Source organism: Pteropus alecto, unplaced genomic scaffold (genome assembly GCF_000325575.1).
Source record: "Pteropus alecto unplaced genomic scaffold, ASM32557v1 scaffold88, whole genome shotgun sequence".
NCBI classification, from domain to species: domain Eukaryota; kingdom Metazoa; phylum Chordata; class Mammalia; order Chiroptera; family Pteropodidae; genus Pteropus; species Pteropus alecto.
In genome coordinates, this window is record NW_006494611.1 from 11776801 (window position 1) to 11794054 (window position 17254).

Here is a 17254-nt window from a genome sequence, read left to right on the forward strand (position 1 = left end):
TGTTCTTTGCTCTCAGTGTGAGCAAGTTGGTTAGCCAGGGTTCTTACACTTAGGCATTCTTGTCTCATGTAATTTCTGCCAACTGTTAACTCCTACACTTAACCCTGACTGTATTGTAATTTCAACAGAAATCTCCCATCACTGTTTAGTAACTAACTTCTTGCTGGTTCTCTTATAATCTTGCCTTCTTCCAACTGTTCCCTACTTTTAGTAACTTTAATTTCTTCTCTTCCAGCTTTTCTTCCAAGAGTATAAATATTATGCAATTTCCCCCTCTTCCTTCAAAAATCTACTTCAACCAAGCGCCTAATCTTTCTATGGTTCTGTTTTCTTCATCATTTCTGTCACTGACAATTTTTCATGCTAGCAGACTATATCCATTTCTTAACTCCCACACTTATTCATTAACCTTGTCAGACTTATAGTGTGGCTCCCACAACCAGTATTCCTAAGAAGCTATTCTCTCAAAGCCTGCCACAGTATGTTTGTGGTACTTGCTCGACCCACCTAGGGCCTATTTTGGGAAATGGCATAGGAGTCCATATTACTGCAACAAACATGACAACCCATCCCCCTACTCAACATCTGATTCAAGATGGACAACTCATTTATTCTATGATTCTATCTTTTATCCAATTTGATTCTTCTTTCTACTTCCTAAAATAAAGGTCTTGTTCAACTCTAAGTATTTTGTGCATTACCAATCACCAAAGACTTCATCTGCTCAAATATTCCAATCACCACATGTATTCAGAAACCCTCCAAATACACTTTCAGCTCAGACCTCTTATTTCAACTCAATTTCCACCACTGTGTCTACCGGACACTTCCAATTAAAGTTTACTTCCACTAAAAACTGCTCCGAGCTAATAACCTTATTTTATCCTCACCATAAAAACTGGCCACTGTACCTTTCCCTTTCTCACTTCTTAAATTCTATTAATTCACCACGTTAAGTCATCCTGGATTGCAAAGCCTAATGTCAGTATCACTTCCCTCTCCCTTACTTATATATATTCATGTAATCACTAAGTTTTGATAATTCTTCTGTTCCAGATTCTCTAAGTATATCCTTTACTTAGAACACAGCCATGACCCTAGCTCAGCCTCATTTTCTTGATTATTACAAAAACCTCCTATAATTTTCTCACTATAAATTGTTCTCCATTACCCCTAAAAATGAGTACCAAATCAATCTTTCCAAAACACAGGTCCTTTTAAGGTTCAAGTTGAGTTCCATCTCCTTGATTAAACAACTCCAGAGTCATCCACCACACCTCTCAATTGCTATAGAACTTTTATTTTCTTGTATTATCCACTACCTTTCAAAATAATATACATGAGAATAAGAAAGGGGATTTTACTCTCGATGTTTCCTACCTACATTAGAGATTTGGTTCTAGATGTGTAGAATGGATTATTTAAATCTCCATAATTTAAATCTCTTTAATTAAATTAGCTACCCATGGCCTCGTCAACATTCCATAAACAAAGAGGGATCTTTTACTCATTCGGTATACTCTCTGGCCTATCATAGAACCAGACTTTTAATAAATTTGTCAAATGATTAGTCTATGGGTTAACTATGACCACATAAAGTTGAACAGAGTTAATCATCAATTAATGTTTTATCCAAATTTATTTTGGGAGGAAATCCACAGATTAGGAGTAAAAACAAAAAAAAAAATCCCAAAATTCATATTTAATGGGATCTCAGACTGAGCACTGGTTCACTGTGTCGAGGTTTTCCTTAATCTTTTAAAATAATCTATATAAAAAGGCCTTTAACAATACAAGGTTAGGTCTTGTCATTTAGATTTGTACAATTAACCAAGCAATTGATTAAAGTTACTTAATCATGGACTAACTTGCAGTATCCATTTAATTCTTCCCTATATCTATTTAAATCTCATACATAACCTTTAAACACTCATATTTGTTTATTCGTTCTCATTCCCAACAGACAGGAATTATACTGATATATTTTTCTTCCACAGTTTCTTTTATATAGTAGGAACTGTGAATACTTATTGATTTGTGGTACTCTGGGAAAAGATGACAGACAAGTCATATCAAGCAGCACTGAGTATACCCAAACTAATACAGTCAACATAAATACATGTTGTAGAATACAATGAGAAAATAATAACTAAATTTACATCTGCTCTTACTATAAACTTTCCATGTGTAAAAACAACAACTGAGGAGGCTTAGAACCAATGACAGTCTAGTACCAATGAATACACCTAGTACCTATACCTTGTTTTCTCATACAGTTCTCCAAATAAAGACACACTAGGGTTCCTTGAAGAATCCAGGGTTGGGATAGTAAAAGCAAAAATAAACCTGGAACATTTTTTGATGCCAAAAAGTAAAGACGTGCTAAAAAAAATAAGATAGAAACATGTCAAAAAAGATGAGGAACCAATTTGAAAGGGCTCTCTCAATGGCCAAAGCTAGGATAATGTGAACTACAAAATAATAACTGTAATGAATTATATATAGTGCAGAATGAAATAAGAATCCATGAACCTATCATGATGGGTATACAAATAAATACATAAGTGGAGGAAGAAGGAATAGCTCTTCCTTACAGTCAGAATTCCAACTAACAGATGTAGAAGAAATAATGGAAACAATACATAAAGATTTTTTCAAGCAAGATTCACCAACGGATGCTAAAGTTAGTGTATGATAAGGAACTGGCGTAACAAAAAGATACTTACAAACTCTCAAAGGACTTCTCCACAGGCTAAAGGAGATTAAGGAGACATGACAACTACAAACAAAGTATGTAGTTGAATCAAATATTAGACTGAATCAATTATTACTGGGATAACTGGCAAATTCTGTAAGGTTTGCAGATTAATAATAGTATTATATCAATGTTAATTTCCGGATTTTTTATAATTGTACTGTGGTTACATAAGATGTTCACATTTGAGAAATCTGAGTAAAGTGTATACAGGAATTATTTTTGTAACTGTTTTATAAGTCTAATTTTTTAAAAAGCTAAAAAAAGTATTAAAGCTACATGAATGTAGAGAGAACTGTGTATATATGTTTGACACATGTAAGCACTCAACACAGCTATTAATATTATAATTCTCCAAATTTATTATACCTCTTGACTTCTTAATTACTCAGTCAGTAAATGTTTTACAGAGTGCCTACTACATACCCAACAAACAGAAAAGGAAAGAAGCAAGCAAGCAAGACAGCCAGGCAGGCAGTCATTCACTAAGAGATTCCTAGCACAACTGAGATGGTCTATTTCCAATGCACTTGTGCCCATTAACATTCTCTCCTTCTTTCAAACTGATTCCAAGTCCTACTTATTTCTTGCTCCCCACTTTGTGTTCCTGGTTCCTAGTTTTGTTATCAAAATGCATGTATTCTAAAAACATGAATCAAATCCCATATTTGATTTTGCCCATAACTTAAGTCTCTCTGACTCTTCCCATTTTTTTATTTGCAAAACTATGATGCCTTTAACCAACTTTATAGAATTGTTGTGAGAATTAAACAGGGACAAATAAAAGTAACTGGCAGATAGTAGCAGCTCAAAAAAATGTCTGTCGCCTTTCCCTTATACAAGTTATACAGTTGACTTGAACAACACAGGGGTTCAGGGAGCTTGACCACTTGCACAGTCAAAAATTCACATCTAACTTTTGACTCCTCCAAAACTTAAGTTGTCCCTTGGTATCTATGGGGGATTGATTCTAGGACTCCCTGTGAATACCAAAATCTGCAGATGCTCAAGTCCTCTATATAAAATGGCATAGATCGATGCATACAGTAGGCAGGCTCTCAACCACAGATGGTATTCTTTGAAAAAAATCTGTATATAAATAGACTGGCGCAGTCTAAACCTGTATTGTTCAAGGGTCAACTGTATTTTCTCACTGCTGTAGGATCCTGAAGTGTAGATCAGTAATTGCTCTACTAATCTCAAAGTGAATCCCTGTTCTATTTTCCAAGGAGGCTTCCTTTTTTTTACCTACGTATTTTAAAAAGTAAATATAAATAATGTATTTTATCCATTTTAACAGCTTCACTATCCATTGAAAATCCAATTAACTAAAAATTATACATAACCTCCATCTCTTCCCCAAGTATCAGACCAATATTTCTAACGGCTTTTCCAAACATCATCTAGATTTCTCACCATGCCAACCTCAAACTCAAGATTCCAACATCATGCTCTGCTGCCATCTATTGGCTGTTATCATAACTCTCCAGATAGTTCCTTTTTTGGAATCTTAAGCCAGCCTTAAAGTGTAAGCCTCAACCTAGTGGATATATTTAATTTCCAGAGTCTAGTCCTTCTCAGATGAAATGCCTCAAGTGCCTGTAAAGAGTTCCAGTGTAATCACATTAAATCTAACACAACTAAATATATATACTTGATAATTTACATTTTCTAGGAACTCTCTTTTCCTATTTTCATTATAGATGTTATGGCTGTATTGGAAAAAAAAGCCAAATACAAGTAGAGTGTCTAACTTTCCCAGAACTAGCTGTGCTGTCAAATGGAAATATTCTTTCTAATTAGAAAACCAATTAAAAACTGTAGAATTTTAAATGCTACCTGATTCCATGCCTTGCTACTTCTATATTTTCTTCTAAAACTATTCATATATTTTACCCTCGTCTAGCAACGGAAAACTCAATATTACAAGAATATACTATATTCAACTATTTAACACTGAAGGGGTTTCCTCCCAATCCTAACCCGAAAAAAGGTAATTAATAGTCACTCCTATTCCACCAAAACACTTATTAAAATGACTTGCTCAATAGTCACAACATGCCAACCAATGCCAACACAAATATAAACACACACACAGTTTAAAATGATGAATTTCAACTTAACTGGTGGTTGCTTAATTTTCTGGTTTCTCTCTTTTCAAATCACATTAAATTTCAAAACACTTTCCTCATTAATTCAATGAAAACAGACCACAGCAAATAGTCACAGCAACAACTTTTCCACACAGTAAGCAAGAAAAAGATGCCACAAAAGAACACTAAGAAGCTCTTAAACAGGCTTTCGGAGTTTAAAGCAACTTGCCAACAATAGTAAAACAGTGATAGAGTGGCTAGATGCAAGGGTACAAAGAAGCATATAACATGTTTCAGTCTTTAGAAGTTGACAAAGTAGTCAGGAATACAGGATTCAAAAGTGGAAAAGGATGAACAAAATATGGCAGAGTATTAATTAACAAACAACAGACAGTATTTACTACAACAGTATGGAAGGTTGAAATGGCAGTAAGGATAGAGATATACCATTTACAGGAAAGGAAGGGCTTAAGCTAAGAGTATGAGCAAGAGAATTTCAAGCTATAGAAGGAATAATGGGTATGCAATGTCATAGTCCACACAGTAAAAGCATGTTGTTTAATAACAAATGATCAGACCAGTTTGGCTGAAAGAAAAAATAGAGAGAAGACTAGTGGGGAAGCATTAGAAAAGAGAAGTGGACTGAACTGTGAAGGGTACTGAAGCACTGAGCATTGGCTAATCAATCCAGAAGATAACGATAAAGTCACTGGAGACTGGGTACAGGGTAACATTTCCACACTATTTGAGGGGTGAGGGTCAGAAGGAAGTTTAACCTTGTAGCAAGCAGTGTTTAACAGACTGAAGAAAATTGAGAGAGACCAATCATGTTATTTTAGTAGTTAGGAAATAATGCTAACAGTCTGAACTATAGTGATGACTGTGGAAAGAAAAGAATGAAATTCAATATGAGGGAAGAACTGATAGAATCTGGTCAATGATTTGAAGTTAGAAGTGTACAAGGGATAGAAAGGAATCCAAAATGTTTCCAAAGCTTTAAAACAGGGAACAGAAATACCATGAAAAGAAACATGAGACAGTAAACCATTACTAATGTTTCCAATAACTGAAATGTTTCTAAACCAAAATTCTATTTATCTTTATTTAACACAATGCGATAAAACAACACCAACCCAAAGGTACAGCCAATTTCTGCGACTGAATATACACAGCATTCATGCTTGAATATTATGAAGAAACATCTTATACTAAAGCATAAACCATAGTCCCATCATAAATCTACATGAATTAGTAACTACTTGACCCAAATCCCTGTCACTGTTCTTTTTATACAAATGACTCCCATTATTTGAATTTCCATACATTTCATACTTAAAATAAACAGTTTGAGACCTAGTTAATTATTCTGCCTAGTGAACTATATAAATAAAGCAATGCATGTTGGGATATAGATTCTCAATAGGCTAATCAACAGACTAGAAACAGTGTAAATTGCAAAACTGAGTAACTATCAAACCCTTTATAAATAAATACGGACTCATACCTTCCTTTCCTATTACTCCAACACAGTAATCAAATTTTGAAAAAATAAAAACTATAAAATACCATACTAAACAAGTTTCATGAGTTTCTTGGTTACCTTTACTTTATCTCTTCTCAAACAACAGAATATACAATTTTCATTAAAAGTCCAATCAGAAATGCTTTCAGGTTCACAGTCTGCAAAAACAGTAGGAATAACAAATTAACAGTCACAAAAGAATTTTTCAGAAAATGACAATTTCAAAAAAAAAAAATTATTTTAAAAACAAAAATCCCTCACTAAGTTAGTAGACAGGTTTCTTATTTGTTACAATTCCTAACAATAATTGCTCAATAGTTAATATACCTTATTCATACATATATTTGCATTATCAACTAAACACAAAAAGATGCTGACATGGATATAGCTTTAATCCGAATAAAATTGTCAATTACAAGGAGACTGAGGCTTAAATCATCAAGGTATCATATGTCACCAAGATGACTTTGAAATACCAAAAAAAGATTTTGAATACCTTTAAATAAACTGAGATCTTTTAATAATGCAGGTCCAAACAGCCCTTCAAGAATACTTTCAAACCCTGAAAGGATGAAAAAAAATCCATTATTACAATGATATTCTCTATAGTAATTTAATATTAACCTGTTACATGAAAAAACAATGGCGTTTTCTTCCAGTTCTCAAGGATCTCCAGATTATTATTAAAAGGATGCTGAGAAAAGAGTGTCAAAGATGAATCTAAAATGAACATTTGCATTTTTGTCAATGATTAACATTCAATACAAATTCAGAGCACATTCAAGAACAATACAAAACAGACAATGCTAGAAATAACTAATGAAGGAATGGAAATTCACAGGTTCTCTTACGCTTTACAAAATCCCAAATATCTCTTTACATAAACTCTCAAACTCAATTTTAAAAGTAACCTTTTACAATAAAAGAATCAAACTACTTCAAAATTTCCACAAAACATCTGGACTAATCTAAATGTTTCTGAATATCAACTGAGCGATAGATTTTTCAATCTAATAGTTTTTTGAAAGAAAATTCTCACTGAGAACATCATCTATATCACTAAATAGCCATAACAATATTTTAAAAGAAAAGTACCTTTGTAATTATTTGACATTGCCACAATAATCCACTAATTATATGTAAAAAAAACTGATAAAAAACTTAATTATACCTGTACATAAATATTTAAACCATTATCATCTTCTACTAGTATAAAGTGGAAAATGGAAATAAAAACCACTTTCTGATTCATCTCAAATAACTGCTTATCAATGCTATTAAAAACAATTAAAAATACCTTTGCTAGCTTGCTGTTTTCTATTGGTTAATAGGAGAGTAAGGAGGAAAAAGAAGGAAATCAGACTGTACCTTTACAGAACATAACAAATAATAGAACAGAGCAGTGATTCCAAACTATGTGTCATGGACCTCATTGGGAGCTCAAATAGTTACAAGGGGTCCATGAATCCACATGTACTTTAAGCATGACCTTTAGAAAGAATTAGTATGTCTTCTTCATTCAGTATACATACTACTTTTCAAATGCATAGAAATGCTATTGGAATTAAGAATACATAAAAAGTGTTACTAAATTCCTAATAGTCTGAGGCACTATATATTTTGTCACATAATCTATTATCGCCTAAGGGTTTATAATTTTTTTTTTTAATTGTTAAAAAGGACTCCTATGTTCAAAAGGGAGAGAAGCACTTTTTAAAAATATTATAGCCAGGGGGATACATGAGGTCCACACACAGGTAGCATTTCCTTACCACAAATTCAATCACTATAAAAGGTTTGGAAGGTAAGGGATCAGATAAAATGGTCCCTAGAAACAGAATTTTATCTGGTTATAAGAATAACATTGTAATTTTAGAGATTTCTTTGTTCCTAATATTAAGCCATCATTTTCAATAGACTAATCTGTAGAGTCTGTGTTGTCTATAGGTGCCAGTCTCTGGTCTGTTAGGAACCAGGCCACACAGCAAGAGATGAGCAGCGAGCTAGTGAAGATTATGAGGCATTAGATTCTCATAGCAGTGTGAACCCTATTGTGAAGCGCACATGCAAAGGATCTAGGTTGCTTGTTCCTTATGAGGCTCTAATGCCTAATGATTTGAGGTGGAGCTGAGGTGATGCTAGCGCGGGGGAGTGGCTGCAAATACAGATTAACTTTAGCAGAGAGGTTTGAGTGCACAGAGACCGTAATAAACCAATTGCTTGCAGACTCATTTCAAAACCCTATCCGTGAGCGGAAGTGGCAATTAAGCTGCATCTCGTGGCAGGCTTTGTAGAGGCAAGTGAGTTTATGTACTTCAATTAGATAGCTGCATCTGGTGACAGGCTTTAAGTCAGTACCTGACACTTATTTTAGTCCATGTGTGGCCTACCCATTATTTTATTTACCACTTCCATTGTGCCCCTTTCCTGCACTGTACACTTGTCTCAGTCACAGTTTTGATAAGCCCACAAGCTAACCCTAGCCAAAATGAACAAAAAAACAAACATCACTGGAAAGCTTCTTTGAAAAAGGGAAAGATCCAATGATGAGACACCAGAAGACTCTAAGACTGTCAATAAAAAAGTTGCATTTAAAAGAAAATACCAAGAGTCCTACTTAAATTATGGGTTCACAGCAACAGGTGATTCATATTCTCCAAGCCCGCTTTATATAATATGTGGTGACCAGCTATCCAATGAAGCCATGAAATCTTCAAAACTGCTTTGCCACACGGAAACGAAGCACCCTACATTAAAAGACAAGCCTTTGGAGTTTTTCAAAAGAACAAAACATGAACATGAAGAACAGAAACAATTAATGAAGGCCACTACTTCATCAAATGTGTCTGCACTGAGAGCATCGTTCTTAGTGGCTAACCGCATTGCTAAAGCTAAGAAGCCCTTTAATTAAGTTGGTGAAGAGTTGATCCTGCCTGCTGCTAAGGACATTTGTCATGAACTTTTAAGAGAGGCTGCCGTTCAAAAGGTGGCATGTGTTCCTCTTTCGGAAAGCACCACAGCTAGTCGAACTGATGAAATAGCAGAGGATGATGAGGCACAATTGTTAGAGAGGATTAATGAGTCACCATGGTATGCAATCCAGGTTGACGAGTCTACTGATGTTGACAAGGCAACAATGCTTGTTTCTGTACGAGATACTTTTCAGGAGGATGTGCATGAGAATATGTTATGTGCAACTTTTATTGCCACATTATTCAGAATTATTCAGGTCTTTGAATGATTACGTATCAAGAAAACTGAATTGCTCATTTTGTGTTGGTATATGCATAGACAGAGTGGCTGCCATGACTATATGGTTTTCTGGTTTCACCACTCGGGTCAAAGAGGTCACTTCTAAATGTGAGTCTGTCAACGCGCTGTATCATCCATAGAGAAATGCTGACTAGCTAAAAAATGTCACTGGAACTTAATAACGTGTTACAGGATGTGATTAAAATTATCAACCACGTTAAAGTACATGCCCTTAACTCATGTCATTTGCACAGCTCTGTGAGGAGATGGATGCAGAGCACACACGTCCTCTCATACACAGAAGTGAGATGGCTTTCTAAAGATCATTGGCCAGAGTTTTTGAGTTATGAGAGCCAATCCAGAGATTTCTTTTAGAAAAACAGTCACCACTAGCAGCACATTTCAGTGACACAGAATGGGACAAAACTTGCTTACTTGTGTGACATATTCAACCTGCTAAACCAACTCAACCTGTCACTTCAGGGGAGAACAACTGTGGTCAAGTCGGCAGATAAAGTGGGTACATTCAAAGCCAAACTAGAATTATGGGGGTGAAGAGTAAACTCTGGGATTTTTGACATATTTCAAACATTAGCAGAGGTTTTGAAAGATACTGAGCCAGGGTCTTCTTTCTCCCAGCTGGTGCCTGATCACCTGTCTCAGCTTTCAAAAGAGTTTGAGCATTACTTTCCAACCACAAAAGACCTCCAAACTAGAAAAGAATGGATTTGCAACCTGTTTATGAATAAGCCAGGTCAATCAACTTTGTCCAGGCTAAAAGAGGATCAACTGCTTGAGACTGCAAATGACAGTGGCCTTAAAACTATATTTGAGACAACTCAAATCTCCATACGTTCTGGATTAAAGTCAATACAGAATATCTTATAATTGCCACAAAAGCACTGAAAAGCCTACTTCCATTTCCAACATCATATTTTTGTGAACCACGGTTTTCTGGAGTGACAGCAACCAAAACGAGATTACGGAGTAGACTGGACATAAGCAATACACTTTGGGTATCACTGTCTCCCAGATGGGACTGCTTAGTTGCAGGAATACAAGCTCAGGGCTCCCCACTGATTCTGCATTATGGTAAGTGGTATAATTATTTCATTATATGTTACAATTTAATAACAGAAATAAAGTGCACAATAAATGTAATAAATGTGAATCATACCAAAACCACCCCGACCCCTGGCTATGGAAAAATTGTCTTCCATGAAACCGGTCCCTGGTGCCAAAAAGGTTGGGGACCGCTGGTCTACACTGTAGTTAGAGAGGTGATTTTTCTACAATATTTTCTAAATACTAGATTTTCCATTTATAATTAATGAGCAACTGTTTTTCAACTCTCCTTAGTTCTTCCCATCAAAATTATTTCAATAACCTTAGCAAAAATCAAATTACTCAAGCAAATTTAAGTATCTATGATTGTTTATTATTTGCCTACTATAATTAAAACATTTTCCACTAAATTACTATGGCTGTTCTTACACTACTAGGGAGGAGAAAGGGTTGTGCTCAGGGTTTCGAGGGTGGGGACTTGGTGGTAAGAGAATGAGAAGGAATTGCTAGATTCTATATCTCTGCAAACTAGATATTCTCAACATTAGCTTTTAAGAAAACATCCCATAGGCTGCCTCCAACTTTAAAGCCCTTCTACCCACCCCCCAAAAGGAACTGATTTCACAAATATTAATGAAAGAATTTAAATATCTTGAAAGTACCAAGTACACACTACAAATAGCTAAAGGAGATTATAGGTGGCTCTTATCCTGAAGAGCAAATCTAATTATGCTTTCACCTGGTTTAAAGAAATTCTAACAAATTCCAAATGTGTGTGCTAAGCATAAATTCTTGAAAAGGGAAAAATGTAAATACAGCAAGAAATAATACTGGGAAATAAAAAAGCAAATAAAAGCTCTTGGAGATAAAATTTTAAATATTAACAAAGGATAACAGAACCTGAAAGAATAAGAAAATAAGAGTAAGAACTTCATCAATAACACACAGACAACAAAAATTAAATCACAGATCAAAAAGCAGTGAAAGGGAAAGATCTAAAGAAATTAAACAAGAAAAAATATGGTCATAAATGAATGCAAAGATTTAACCACAACTAATTTTGATTGAAATAGTAACTGTAAACAAGCCACTCCTCTTTTGCTCATATCTGTAACAATACATTAAACCTCACAAATATTGATCTGACACTGTAAAGCTGTATTTTGCCACCCTCTGTTAACTGAATTTAATGTCACTCAGTTTTATTAATATTAAATATTGAATTTAGCAGTTGCATAGCAACAAGGAATGTCTCATGTGCTATGCTTGACATTAACAAAAAGCAAATAAGGAAAGAACAAATATATTCAAAATTTATACCATGATCTCATAGAAAAGCCATGAAGATCAATAACAAAATGCCACGGAAAATTAAATAAATACTGAAAAAGACAGCCAGGTTATTATGTTCAATCATTAGAGCTTAAAAAGCACCTTTATGTAACATATTACATATAAAGAAATATTAACAATTTTGTTGGACATTACCACTTTCCAAAATTCCTGTCCAGTAATACAACTGGTCTCAGAGCTAGTCTCCATACTCTTCTTCATTGCAACCTGCACTGTGTCTTCAAATTGTATTCCTAAAACACTGCTTTAATAACGCTACCATCTGTTCAGTAAAATTCTATTTTGTTTAAGAAACAAATCCCAAATTCCTAAGTCCAGCAATCAAAGCTGCTTATAATTTGACCCCAAACCTAATGTTACTGCAGCCTTATTTCACAGAATTTTCCCGCTCATTCTCACAGCTCTAGTCAGCTTGGTCTTCTATTCAGTCATTGTTTCAACCTTCTAACATTTTCTTAAGTGTTTGGATCTCACTTCTGCCCAAATAAATCACCTTCTTCAAAGTACTCTTTCAATTTGTTCAACAAATATATATTTGCTTATTCAACATACACTGAGAGCCCGCCGCCTACCAGGGACAGTGGCAGGCACCGAGTAGGCAGTGGCGAACAGACATGATGTCTGCTCTCATGGAGCTTGGTTTCCAGTTTTCTCATTCTCAGATTTCACATTTCACTGTCTTTGCAAGTATTCTGTAAAATAAAATTTGCTATAGGCTATCTAAACTGTTTTTTTTTTTTATATGTTATGTCTTCCCTCAAGGAGATTTAATGCTCCAGAAAGACTAGGAAGGCCTTCTTGATTCCTATGACGTTTCTTTTACTGGGGGTTCTACATGCCTGGTTTTTAGCTGGATTTTTAAAGCTCTCAAAAACAAAAGAAAGAATATTGAAACTTCTTACATATTTCCCTCTTCAATCTAAATCAGAATTTCTACTCCATTTCTAACCAAAGGGAAAGGCAGGTTATGGAAAGTAACAGGATTGGAACATATCAAATATATAATCAACTAAGGTAAACAATATGGACTGTACTTTTGAAATGAAAATTTTATGAATAGAATGAAAAACTGGTTCATGGTCTTAGGAACCTCTGCTCTGAGATAATCAGTACAGAAATTAGCAATATGAGAGACAAAGAGGTGCTGAAGAAAGATGAGGAGCATATCAGATCCACCATTGGAAAACTACATTCATTAAGGGTTCTCTATCTGAGCATCTGCTCCTGACCCACGTACTCTGAGGAACCTATTTGCTGGCCCACTTATCACCCCCAAAATAACCAAGCAAAAAAACTGATGAAAAACACCTGACCAGACATACTGAAGAGAAACAATAATTTAATTACAACTAATGGCCCAAACTGAAACGGAATGAATAAAGAAAAAATACCAGAACTTGAAGCGAAATTATAAATAGGATTTCTGTTTCCAGGAACAGCATTTTTTTTTTTTTTTTTTAAAGCAAGCTGCTCTGAAAAAAAGAGTGGAGAATAAGTTTGGGGAAGAGAAAAAAAAAGAAAAAACTGCCCAAATAACCATACAGAGGTATTGATTAGGAAAATATACAACCAATTAGTGATTTAGAAAACCAACTTAAGAAATGTCTTTATAATATACAGTGAATATGAAGACACAGAAATCATGAGAAAAAGATTAGAGATGAGGAAGTGGCCAGGATATTTGCTATCTGTAAAATAGGATTTTCAAAACAAGAAAAAGCAAAGAATATAAATGAAAGAAATTTAAATTTAAAAAAACTGAGTGTAAGCAGGAGAAGGAAAGAAAGAAAACTTCCTAATGTTGAATACTGTCTTGAGTCTTCATTATCTAATGGGCTCTGACAAGTACTGAGACAGAATACTGGGGAGGGGGTGGGGGGAGCAGCACATACACACAGAACTCTCTAGGTAAAATAACTGAATTTCAAGAATAAAAGTGTAAAAGCTCCAAATAAGGGGAATTTTTACTTAATTTTACTTAAAATAAGAAGAAAAAGATTTAGATTGCCAGTTATTTCATCAATAAAAGTAAATGCCAAGACCCAATAGAGCTATGTTTACAAAATTCTGACGGTTAAAAAAAAACTTTTTGTAGCTAATCTATTATTCACCGATATGGGTAAGAGAAAGAAATTAGATATGCTTTGATTTGAAAAGTGGGACAGACATTCACTCTGGAGTATGAGTTACATAAAGTAGTTCAGCTAACTAAAAATGACTCAGAACATAAGACTCCCAAAAAGGAGAAAATATACTATTTGTATAAAAAATGTGGCAAGCAATATACCAGTGAAACTATTAGTGAAGTAAAAATAGTTGTTACTAATGTAGGATTTCAGTTTAATACAATGGATAAGAAAGGATTCTTTAAATAGATGAAACAAAATATAAATTTAAAAATTAACTATTTAAGAATAACATCCCCAAATTACAACAAAATCTTAGGTGAAGAATAGGCTTAAGTAAAACGTTAAATTAAGACCAAGTGTGTGTATGGGGTGAGGGAGCCATCTGTAATAGTTATTAATTTTTGATATTGATAAGGAAATGTAGGCTTAAAATAAATTTGCTTAAATGTATGGGTAAACCTTAAGAATCTCTAAATCACCAGAGGACGTTATTAAAAAAGGGCAATCGTAAAAGTAAATAAAATTGAAAACTAAATAAAAAGCAAATATACAGTAAACACAAAAAATAATAAAAAATAATTCCAGGAATAATATCGAATATGCACGTGTTACAATACATGTTAACAGACTGAATTAACTAAGTAAAAGAGAAAAAATTGTCAGGGCATAACAATATACAGCTTATAAACACTCAAAGTGACATAGATATGATGCAACTGTAGAGGCAGGCAAAGATATGAGAAGAATGTAGAAAAAGAAGAAAAAGAACAACAGGTAGCAATAACAATGTAAAAGAAGAATTCAAAGATAAATGCATAAAACAAAATAATGAAGAATTTTTCTACTACTAACAGGGTAATCTACTGCATAAGTAAAACGGACTTATAATTTTTTTTCTTATAATATCTCTGTTTGAGTTTGGCATCTGGCCTCCTAGAAAGAGGTGAGATATATTTCCTCTTTTTCTACTTTCTGGAAGAGGAGATAGAAAGTTGGGAAGACCTCTTCCTTAAAAGTTGGGATAAACTCACATGTAAAACCATCTGGGGTTATTTTCTTTGAGAAAAGAATTTTAACTATTAAATTTATTTAATAGTTATAGAACAACTGAAGCTTTTTATCTCTTTTTAAGTTGGTTTTTTGGCAAGTGTTATTTTTCTGAATTTCAAAATTACTGGCATGTGGTTATTATTTTCCCTTATCTTTTTTTAATTGTGGTAAAATATGCATAATGTAAAATTTACCATTTAGTCATTTTTAAGTATGCCACTAAATATATTTACATTGTACTATCATTCATCTCCAGAACTTTTTAATCTTGCAAAACTGAAACTCCATACCCATTAAATAATAACTCCTCACTACCCTCAGCTCTGCCAAACACCATTCTATTTTTTGTCTCGATTAATGTAACCGCTCTAATTATCTCTTAAGTAGAATCAAACAGTATTTGTCATTTTGTAACTGGCTTACTTCACTTAGTATAATGTCCTCAAGGCTGCAGTATGTAACAGGATTTCCTTCCTTTTTAAGTATGAATAATATTGCATTGATGCATCAATCTTATTTTGCTTTATCCATTCATCCACGATGGACATTTGGGTTGCTTCCATCTTCTAGCTAGTGTAATTAATGCTGCTATAAATCCCTTGTCTTTTAAATCTCTTCTTTACCTGTAGTTATAGTCTTCATTTTCATAATAGTTTTTTTTTTTTAAATCTCTTGATGAATCTTATCAATCTTGCCCCCCAAAAATCCACTTTTGACTTTTTTTGATCTCTATCTTATCCTTGTTTTTCTGGTTTATCAATTTTCACTCCAAGTTTCATTACCTTTCTATTTTCTTTTGGTTTATTCTGTTGTTCTTTCTCTAACTTATGATAGAAGTTTAGTTCACTTACTTTGAGGTTTTCTTCCCTTTTTAAACAAAGAATTGAGAATAGGAATGACTTAAGAGAAATAAATCTTTAATTATTTTACATTAAAAATTAATCTAGGATAAATAAAATGTAGTATAGCCATATAATGGAATATCATTACAACATGAATGAATGAATTTCAAAACATCATGCTAAGTGAAAAAGGCCAGAAATAAAAGACCATATATTATGTCCAGAAAAGACAAATTTATAGAGACAGAAAGTAGATTGGTGGTTTCCTAGGGTTGGCAGTGAAAACAGGAATGACTGTAAATGGATACATTTCTTTTTGAGGTGATGGAAATATTCTAAAATTAGATTGTGTTGATGGTTGCACAACTCTAAATAAAATAAAATTCAGTGACTTGTACACTTAAAATGGGTGAATTATAAGGTGTGTAAATTATCTCAGTAAAGCTGTTAAAATAATCTATGCATATTTTATAAATATCTGTAATGTTTTAAGAAAATTTGGCTTATTAGTCAGCCTTGTAATTCTAATAGGTAGAGTTGAATAGCTGATTTAAACTTGTGATTTTAAGTTGAAATCTTAAGTAATATAACAAGAATAATCACATTTATAATTTTAAATGATTAGATTTACAAGATTTGACTAGGAAGCTTTACTTTGTTAAACCAAAATTTACTGTTAAATAAGAATTTTAATTTATAGTTATAGATTATAATATTTTAAGAAGTTAAACTAAAATCAAATTTGTTAAAATTAGAGTAATATCTGTATTTAGAACTAGGTTTTAAATTTATATACACAAAGCCACTCTAAAGATTATTATTTTTAAAATCTCACATTTAATAACAAGAACAAAATCAAATGTTTATACAGAAGTCAGCAGTGTGGGAATACAGGAGATATGTTTGAAATACATGCCGTGACATTAAGCTTTATACACATTTCTGCTACCATGCAATACTGATAATTCGCCAATCTCTTATCTCTTGCCCCAGACCTTATTTCTAATTGCCTGCTTCACATCATCACCAAGATATCCCAAATACCTCAAAAAGTCCTAATCAAAATTGTTCTATTCCTTTTCCCTCATCTCAAACAGTGATTCCTCCTGTATTCCTTACTAAAAAAATGGCATCACTAACCCCTTCCCTCCCCCTACAAGTCATTTGGGTTACAAATGTCAGTCAGTCATGAT

At 33.6% G+C, this 17254-nt stretch overlaps 1 protein-coding gene across 4 annotated transcripts in view; it reads right to left on the reverse strand.

Annotated features, from left to right (window-relative positions):
- LCOR (ligand dependent nuclear receptor corepressor) overlaps positions 1-17254 on the reverse strand; it is a 112249-nt gene that overhangs the window by 56733 nt on the left and 38262 nt on the right. For all 4 annotated transcript variants that reach the window (XM_006925917.3, XM_025042343.1, XM_015599890.2 and 1 more), the window contains 2 exons: positions 6867-6932; positions 6449-6528 (listed from right to left, as the gene is read on the reverse strand). In XM_006925917.3, the coding sequence (XP_006925979.2) occupies positions 6449-6528; positions 6867-6932 (146 nt within the window). The remainder of the gene's footprint in view (positions 1-6448; positions 6529-6866; positions 6933-17254) is intronic.